Genomic DNA, 9,816 nt, shown 5'->3' on the forward strand with positions numbered 1-9,816 from the left:
GGGTTTGCGGATATCTGTGAACGAACCCCCTGTCCCCAGTGCGGACGTCCCAGCTCCAGCTGGAGGCGGAGACTCAGCCCCGTGCCGAGGTTCGGGCGCCCGGAGGTGCAAAGGGAGCCAGACACCGCCGCCCGCCCGCAGGTGACCGTCTGCCTGCAGGTGACCAGCCGCCTGCGATCGCTGCCCATCTCCGCCGCGTTTTTCTGCAGGTGTCCGTGAGCCCGTGCTCACCGCCCGGCGTCTCCCCCGCAGGTGTCCTCCCGGACGGGTGTCCCCGCGCCCGGCCATGGTGGACGTGCTCGGCGGGCGGCACCTGGTGACCTGCGACGGCGCGTGGGTGGAGGCCGAGGCGGCGCTGCAGAACAAGGTGGTGGGGCTGTACTTCGCCGCCGGCCGCTGCGCGCCCAGCCGCGATTTCACGCCGCTGCTCTGCGACTTCTACGCAGAGCTAGTGGACGAGGCACGGCCACCCGCGCCCTTCGAGGTGGTCTTCGTGTCTGCCGATGGCAGCGCGCAGGAGATGCTGGCCTTCATGCGCGAGCTGCACGGCGCCTGGCTGGCGCTGCCGTTCCACGACCCCTACCGGCAGTGAGTGGGGGCCGTGGGGAGGTGCTGGGAGAACGTCGGACGCGCCCCCAACCCGCGCCCCAGTCCCGGTCCCTGCGCTTCTCTTTGAGACCCCGACCCCTTCCCTAATCCGTTCGGCCCTCTCTCAGCTACATGGAAGTCACTTGCTTCAGCTTCCCAGGGAGGCTCTAAAGGTTGGCAGATGGGGCTCATCCACCTGCATCACCAGGGGGCTTGGTGAGCCTGACCCTGGCCCACCCTAGTCTCTGGCCGGTGGGTCTGAGGCTCTGGGAATCTGAATTTCCAAGGAGCTCTGGTGATGCTGATGCTGTGGTCCAGGGAGCCCTCTCTGGGAACAGCAGCCCGGGGACGCCCCACCCTGCTGCGCAGGGAAGACGCTGTGGCCCCTTATCTGGAAAGAAGGAGAGGGAGACTCAGAAAGGCCGCTCAGGTCAGAGCTGGGGACTGTGGACTGACTGACGTGGGTCGGTAGGACGGGGCTGCGGGCCACGGGCTGGGGGAAGGGCCAGGACTCAAGGGGCTGGGCGAACCCGGAGCCGGCCACACTGCGGTTTTACCTTCACTGACAGTGACTGAAACTTCATAAAAGCATCTCCAGCTCCTGTAGGAAGAACCAGGTTCTTGGACTTATGAGGGGACGGATGTCAAAGGTGACAAAAATCTTTGCTCCCTGAAGGGATCTTGCCCCACCCCTGCTTCTGAAAAGATATGACAAAGGGTTAGGGTTAGGGTTAGGCCCTCAGCTATTTTGGGTTTTGGAGTTTGTGAACAAGCTAGAAACTGAGCCTAGTGCTCTAGTGGCTGTGGTCATGGGCTCCGCGGAGGGGAGGAAGGAGAAGGTGAGGGGAGGAGGGGGGAGGAAGGAGAAGGTGAGGGGAGGAGGGAGGAGGAAGGAGAAGGTGGGAGGAGGAGGGAGGCGGAGGGGGGAGGAGGGAGGGTCTGGGGAGGAGGAGGGCGGTCTGGAGGATTGGCAGAGGGGAAGATGGCATGGACACCCACTGTCTAGCATACCGGCATCTCCTGTGGCATAGGAGTCCAGATTTAGGTTTTTTGCCCCTCACAAAGTGCATCACCCCACCATCCCCTTAGTAGATAGGGAGATGAATTTCTGGATTTGCTTTAAAGCAGTATGTGTTGATTTCTCTGAGGATTAGTACTCAGTTGTGACATTACCCTCCTCCCCCCAGATTAATTATTCTGAGATGACGTTCCTTCTGGACAATTAAAAATGGGAGCTAACTTTGGAAAGTTCCCTGGAGGAGTAATTTTCCTCCAGCGCATGCTTTTGGTGCTGTCGGGTAAGATATGAGGCCCAGGGGTGCCTGCTTCCCGAGGCCTCATTCACTGGCAGGACTGAGAAAGTCTCATCGACAATAAATCCAAGTGACCGTGTTACTCAGCGGAAGGACTCATGTAGCTTCACGTCTAGTGGTAGTTGTAAAATGAGTTTGCATTTGCTTAGCGTTCAAATTACGCACAGCTTTGGAAAGAACACACTTAGTTTTGAAAGTGGCAGGACTAGCAGTTGGTAATGAGGCAAAGAGCCCGGGCTCTGGGACCTGCTCGTGGCATGACCGTGGGCAGGGTATGCAGTCCGAGGACAACGACACGTCACGTGACGCAGGAGCCCTGAGCCGATGCGCGAATTCAGAGCCCTATCAGTAGCGGGCGTGTCAGTGCTTTGCATCAGTAGCCCATTTCACAGATGCGCTGTGGAGGCTCAGAGACTGGTGTTCCTGGCTCGGGAACCTGTCCTTTCTTGCTCTGGCTTCCTCTTTGTGGGGACACTGAGCCTCGGTGTCCCTTGCACCGCTTCGCTGGGGGTGTGGGTGGAGGTGGGGGACGTGCCCGCTCCCTCTGCTTTTCTGGGTTACTGGGTCAGGGGCTCAGCAGTTCAGGGCGCGGGCACTGTGTTTGGGCATCCTGACCTCAGAGGAATCTGAGGGTGCTCTGTGGGGAGAATTTAGCTCTTTGTGCCTCCCCCTTCCCAGGCTCAACTTTGTTAACCCTTTCATTGCAATTCGTAAGTTAGGAAATGCAGTATTCTGGGGGCAGTTTTTGGAGCTATGCCCGAAATTCTGCTAATCCTGGCCTGCATTTTGGAATCAGATCACGGGCAGAAGCGGAAATGGCTGCCACGAACGAGACCTACGGAAGGTGGGAAGTCTGCAGACAGCCTTTTGGGAAGTTGTTAATGTGTGCAAGGCGTGGTGTTCAGCTGGGGCTGTGAGAAGGTGGGGCCCGGACAGCAGGCACCCGTCAGTCATGGGCTGTCTTCCCTCAGTGGCCGAAATGCTCCATCCCGTGTCCCCCGGATCTCCTCTGACCTGCCTGAGGCTCAGAAGGAGGTAAACCATCACAGACCCCCCACGGGGTTAGCCCGGGCATGGCCGGAGGCAGCTCTGCTGCAGATGCACCTGCAGGAAGAGAATGCCAAGGGCCACTCACCTGTCCTCCAGGCTGCGCAGGGCTTGGCTGCCCAGGGCTCGGCTGCCCAGTGCAGCCCCACACGAGACCCGGTGATGACTGCCGCCTTCTGCCTTGAGAGGCCGGTGTTTACTGACGTCCCTCAGCTGAAGGCAGTGCGGGCACAGGGCCCGCTCTCAGGTCCTGCCCAGGTGCCCGTGTGCAGGTGGACCAGAGGCCTGAGTGAGGGGACAGGCTCGATGGGCACAGTTCCATCCCGCCACCTTCCTTCCCTTTGTTAAGGGCCCGAGAATCGGCAACAGCTTCCAGCTTCGCCAGCAGGAGTTTCTGTCCCGTGCTCCCAGGCACGCGAGCCCCATTCAGTAGTGGGTTTGCATGGATTTTATGATTGTTCCTTGATGACACTCACACCCACGTGGGCTCTGGAATGTCGGTGGACCCCAAGGAGGTCTGGAGTGGACCTGCCCGCGTCTGCATTCTCTGGGTCTGACCGCTGCCCTTGGCCATGGGCCAGGTGGATAGAGCACCTCAGCTTCAGGCCAACAGATTTTGGCTGGATGGAAAAGACAGCTGGCCATGGCTTCCTTTTGGGGATAGAGGACCACTCCATTAGAGCCACTCACTTGGTGAGTTACAGCCGGTGCTTACGCCCAGCATCTAGCCTGCCTCTCCACCCCTGCCCCACTCCAGGTTCCCAGCCCCTCCTGTCTCAACACGTCCCCATCCAGGCACTGCATCCTCTGAGTCTGCGACTCTCCAGTGCTTCCTTTATCTTCCTGCTCATTAATACTTTGTTCATTAAGGCCCTGGACCAGTAGAATACGCTAACTGGCCCCTGGGCCTTGGTGTCCCATCTGATGGACTCTCGTTCCGGTACCTGCTTCATTTCGTTGAACACAGGTCTGGTCCCGTCTCTCCCTGTCCCATCTCTCCAGTACTTCCTGTGGTCCACAGGGCTCAGCCCATGTCTCCTGCAGGCCCCCTTCCCACATCTGACCCATACGCACCTTGTTTCCTGTTGCCCCCTTTCCCCCATGCTCTGGCCAGACTGCACAACTGATGTTCCAGAATACTCCACACACTCTGCCACCTCCAAAGATCGTACACATGCCACATCCCCTCAACCCTGGGGCCCCCACTTCTCTGCCTGGTAGTTCCTCCTCCTCCTTCATGCCCCTGGGGACACTAGGAGCATTTCTGGCCCAAAGGCCTGTGCCCTCTAGCTCGAGCCCAAGGCCACTGCTGTGCTAGGAGTGTGTGTCTGGGACTGGGGTCTCTCTGTAGCCCCTAAGGTTGGACCAGAATTGTTCGGCGATTGGCGCCTGCAGGGCTCTTGTTTGATGGATGCTTGGAGCAAGTAGAGAGATTTGCTTGGTAACAATCTGCCCGTGGCTGAGATGCAAAGAGACTGGAGCCAGAAGTTGCCATGACAACCCAGAAGCCGTTGTGCCAGGGACAAGGATGTGCTGCATTAGGTGGAGGTGGGGGGAGCCAACACTGCAGCGGCACCCAGGGCGAGGAGGAGCCAGGCTCTCGGGTTTCCCCCGAATGGTTGAAATGCTCAGTTATCACTTCATTCTGCCAGCAGCAAGGCTCTTTCCTCTCTAAGGCCTGGCCTGTTCTCTCTAGACACAGCGCCCAGAGGGGAGGGAGGTGACTTCGGGGGAGGAAGGTGGTTGGGTGCCTCTCCCGCTTGGCGCCAAGGTTACAGCTGTCCCCAGGCAAAGGCTGCCAGGGTGGGGGTTTGAGGGCCCACTTGGTGACTCTGAAGGTAAGCTGGAGCAGTGGAAGTCTAGTCAGACCTCCTCCCCGCTCCTCAAAGCCTCGCCTGGTTCCTGATACAACCGTGTCTTCCTTTTCTCCTTGTCAGTCTTGACAGAACCTCACTCTGCTTCTCAGTCGTTTCTGAGAACGGGTCTCGTTTCATCGCTCAGCCCACCTTGATTCCTTTCCTAGTTTGGTGATCTCTGGCCTCCGTCCTTTGCCTGCTTTCTACTTCCCCTGTGTTTGCTCCATCATGGTTTTTTGAGCGTCTCAAATTAAACACAGAACTCACCCATTTAGAGGCCTTTCAGGTTTGGGTGTGTCTGAGACACGACCCTCTCGACTGTGTCATAGCACCTGCAGCTGGGGGCCCGCGGTGTGCTCCGCGTCGCCCTGCTTTAGTTGCTTTGTGTGTCTGCATGGCTGTTTCATATATAACACACGGTTGTTTCGTTTTTAACTCATTCCAAACATTTCTTACTGGTTTCCAACTGCATTATGTTATGGTCCGATTGAGTGGCTTGTGTACCATTGATTATTTACAATTTATTAAGATCCCTTTATGACTGGGGACATGGCTGGTTTTGTCACTGTTTCATAGACGTTTGGAAACAAGGTGCAGTCTCTCCTCCTTGGGTGTAGGCACTGTGGCTTTTCTTTTTTATTTTTTTTTCCTGCTGGAATGAAGATGTGTCTTGGACCTGGATATCGGGCAGCAGCAGGAAGACCCTGACAGAGGTGTCACGGGGACATTTGGTAACAGGAGGATCTCAGGTGCGTCCTTCCTTCCACTCCAGTTCGCAGTCCGGAGGGCGACAGATGAGGGAAAGCAGATTACTGCTAACGCGAGGCCACGGCAAGCCCGCTGTGGTCCAGGACCGGGATTTTCACTCAGCTGTCCTGTCTTGAGGGCAGTAATCCCTCGAGGGTTATGAGGATTTGCAGAACTGAGAACGAGGGCACTTCTTTGCCTAAAAGAACACAAGTAGTTTTGTAAAAAGGCTTCTCGAGGGGTTACACACGACGGTAAACGTACCCAAGACAGGTTTCATGCACAGCGCTGACCGGTGTGTCCCTGAGTCCGCAGGGAGGAACTCTAGCAAGGCTTTGCGTTTCTCTGGAGCTCAGGGAATTTAAACTTTTACCATTAAACGTACCTGACACAGTTCAACCGCTTGAGATGCAGGAGAGCATGTACATTCGTGGGGTTATTTGTGGGCGTGAAACTGCACTGCGCGATTGGGCAGCCACTAGCCACCTGTGGCTCCTTAAATTTAAAGTCAACTAAGGCAAGCAGTTCCGCTCCTCAGGCACCCCAGCCACGTCGCAGGTGCTCGGCAGTCGGCCGTGGCTGCGGCTGCGGCTGCGGTGTCGCGCCGCGCAGGTGCCGAACAGGCCCGTCGCTGCGGCCCCTCCTCCGGGCCTGCCCCGGCTGGGGCGCGGCCGGCCGGCAGCCAGGAGGGAAGAGGCGCAGCGGGGCGCCCGGCGCAGCGGGGCGGGCTCGAGGGCGGGGGGCGGGGGACGCTCCGAAGAGGCCCCCGCGCGTGCAGCAGCCGGCCCGGCCTGCTGACCCGGGCCGCCCTCTCCTCCCCCGCAGTGAGCTGAGGACCAGGTACCGCGTCACCGCCACCCCCAGGCTCCTGATCCTGCAGCCCAGCGGGGAGGTCATCACCGACAAGGGGCGGAGGCAGATCCGGGAGCGGGGCCCGGCCTGCTTCCGGAACTGGGCGGAGGCGGCGGACATCTTCCAGAACTTCTCCGGGTGAGCTGGGGGCGTCTCCGGGCGCGGACCGGCGCGCCCCGCTCAGCGCGCTCCCAGCGGGGCCGGGGAGCCGCCCGCCGCCGCCCGCTCCGCCGCCGTAGGGGGCGGGCGCGGCTCGGGGGCCCCGCAGCGGTGCGGGGGGGCTGCCCGCGCTGCTGTCAGCGCCGCTCCCTCCGCGAGATCGCGGGCGGTTTCACACCTGGCCGCCGGAAAGCGTCGCGAAACGTGCATCCACACAGCCCCCCGGGTATAGAAACGCATTTATTGATACCTTTTCTGGAGACGTCTTTATTTTAATGACATGCTTCACAACTGTATCTATTACTAACATTTGCAGAATCTATTTGCTTTAATAAACAAACCTATTTGCACCCGGAGTCCCGATTTCCTTGCTTCTTCTGGAGGACCAAGCGCCCTTAGGCGGGAAGTGCTCAAGGAATACCCTGCTCGCTCCGTTCTGTTTTTCCAGCTTTATTATGTAGAATTATTACAGTCCGACCGCACATGCACATTACACTGCGTGTAAATACATACAAACAGTACCCTGCACATTTTTTAGTTTTCATATATGTACTAATTACTGTTTCTAAGAACAGGTTAGGTCTTTAGCTTTTTAAACTTACATAATTATCAAAGGAATAAAGCCAACCACAAAATAAGAATCAACAGAAGGCGGAAATCCAATCATAATGGACAGTGAGATGCGCTTACACATATTCAAGAAATCAAAATAGTAATTAGTTCACTTGTGTCATTATTATTGTTACTATTTTTTAGATTCTTCATATAAATGATGTCATATGGCATTTTTTTTTTTTTGATTGAGTCTTCTTGGGGCACTTTTTCCCCTTTGTTTTCTTACGCTTCCTTTAAATAGCATCATAGTATCTTAGAAAGAAAAGAAAATCTCAAGGCTGCGTAGTCACGTCTTCAAGATGAAACCTCCACATCTTCAAAGATGCCGATCAGTCCAGGTAAACAAAATCCTCACACAATCTACTGATAGCAAGAGGGCTGTGAGCAGGGCCCGTTACCAGCGCCCCGGCCTCTCGTCTCGCTGGTCCACCTGCTGGAGACGGCCACCCGCCTTCTGATCCACACAACTGGAATCGTGAAATACCGGGCACCCACCTCTGGCCCGGTTTCCGTTTGCCGCCCACTTGGCCTGCTGGGTCCCTCAGCTGGGAATTTGGAGCAAAAGTGTCCCTTGTAGGACGCAGGAATCCCTGAGTTCCCCTAACGAGGCCCTCTGCGGTGCAGTGCGGGCCACCTGCTGAACCCAGGACGTGACTGCTGAATCCACAAGGGTGAGGCCACGCCATTGGCTTCCTTAGAGCAGGACTGGGGACCCCACGGTGAAGTCCTATTGACCCCCCTCACCCCCAGTCAGATTATCACCACAGAGGCTGAGACCCAGCGTCACTGGGGTCCAGGGGTTGACTAAAGGCATGTTTGGTGGAACTAACTCCTTCATTATTTGCCCCAGAAATAAAGTATAAAAAGTGCAATTTTCTTCTCCAAACACCTAATCGTGGTATTTTTTTCCAGCACCATAGTGTTAGTTACCATCTTTGTCACATCATGTGGTTACCGTTTCTTTTTTGTGGTGAAAACATGTAAGATCTAATCCTGTACTTTTTTTTTTTTTTAATTTCTCTAATGGAGGTACTGGGGATTGAACCCAGGACCTCATGCATGCTAAGCACACACTCTACCACTGAGCTATTCCTACCCCCACAATTACTGTATTTTAAATCGTACATTCTTAGGGGTGGGTGGGCATCTCTTGCAGGTGCGACAACCACAAACTGTGCATGCACGTGTGAGTGTGTGTCAACCACAACCAGACTTCCTAAACAGTAGAGGTACGCCCCTCCTGGTAAACACGCTTATTCGTCGCCACGAGGGACAGGGGCTGGAGCAGCAGCCGCTCCAGGGTTGCGTGTGGCGCGAGCATTCCACAGAGGAGGGAGGGAGGGGTCCCGGGCAGAGGCCACCCCACAGCTGCCCCAGCCCTGCAGGGCACGTGCCTCCTCCTTGAGGGCGTGGCTCAGGCTGGGAGAGTGATGTGTCCTGTGCAGCACTGTTGTTCCCAGAAGACATTCTGTTTACTATTCTAACATCCCTTACAGTTATTTTTAAAATTTTTAATTCAGGCAGAGTATTTCCAACCTTTTATCAGAGAACAATGGAACTGGTTGCTGTTTCTACGGGTGCCTTCGGCCACTTGTATTACAACAGCAAAACGTGCTCACTGCAGAAAAGCAGGCGGAAAGCCCTGTCATCCGAAGGTAAAGCCACTGCACACGTGTGTGTCCCACTAAAGTCCCCGCCGGTGTGCTCCCTGTGAGTACTCTTTGCTTCCCATCTTTACCCTGCACCCCTGAGGCCCTCCTGTGGTCCTGGACCACCAGCAGCACAATGGTTGTCGACAGCCCTAAGTGCGGGCTGGGGGCGGTGGGACCTGCAGCATCCTGGCTGTCGTGGTCGGCTCGGGCCACCCCCACAAAATACTGCTGATAATTATTTCTCAGGTGCTGGAGTCTGAAGTCCAGGATCACGGCGGTGTGCGGTGGGTTCCTGGCGAGGGCTCTCCTCTGCCCGCACACGTGGGGAAGTAGAGAGAGAGCTCTGACGTCTCTTCTTCTAAGGGCACTAGTCCCACCGGGGCCCATCCTCACGCCTCGTCAACCCTCCGCACCTGCTGGAGGCCCACCCCCAGGTAGCATCACACTGGGGGGGGGGGCTGCAGCGCGTGAACCTTAGGGGCACACAGACACTCAGACCCCAGCAGTGGCCCAGCCCGAGCCCCGCTTTTCCCTGGGATCCCCGGGTGTCTGTGTGCGCCGCATTAGGGAAGCACTGCTCTCCGTGTTGAAGTCACTGCATGGAGCCCAGGGTTGTGGCGTCTCCTGTCACACCCAGGCTGCCCGATGAGCAGGCAGTTCTGGCTGCAGCCTGAGGACGCCCAGCCACACTCTTCCTGCAGGGTCATGGGTCACCCCGGAGGTCCCCACGGTTTCACTGGTGTGTTCTTGTGCCGGGCAGCCACCAGGAGAGCACACACACACACCACACAGACACACAGCCTAAATGCACATATACACCCACTCCACATGCTGCACACCACACACACTCACCACACCATATACACATACACACCACACACACTCCACACCATACACGTACCATATAGACACACACTACACACACCATGCCATGTACACACCATATACACAGATACACACACTACATACCACACACACCACCACACA

General features: G+C 56.7%; 1 protein-coding gene across 1 annotated transcript; it reads left to right on the top strand.

The window, feature by feature from the left end:
* Window positions 1–251: 251 nt before the first annotated feature.
* On the top strand, window positions 252–6,564 carry NXNL2 (nucleoredoxin like 2). The gene is made up of 2 exons (XM_064482420.1): window positions 252–588; window positions 6,377–6,564. Exons 1-2 carry the CDS (start codon window positions 287–289, stop codon window positions 6,543–6,545), a joined length of 471 nt encoding a protein of 156 aa, XP_064338490.1. The 5' UTR covers window positions 252–286; the 3' UTR covers window positions 6,546–6,564.
* Window positions 6,565–9,816: the final 3,252 nt, after the last annotated feature.

The sequence above is a fragment of the Camelus dromedarius genome, chromosome 36, assembly GCF_036321535.1.
Source record: "Camelus dromedarius isolate mCamDro1 chromosome 36, mCamDro1.pat, whole genome shotgun sequence".
Classification (NCBI taxonomy): Eukaryota; Metazoa; Chordata; class Mammalia; order Artiodactyla; family Camelidae; genus Camelus; species Camelus dromedarius.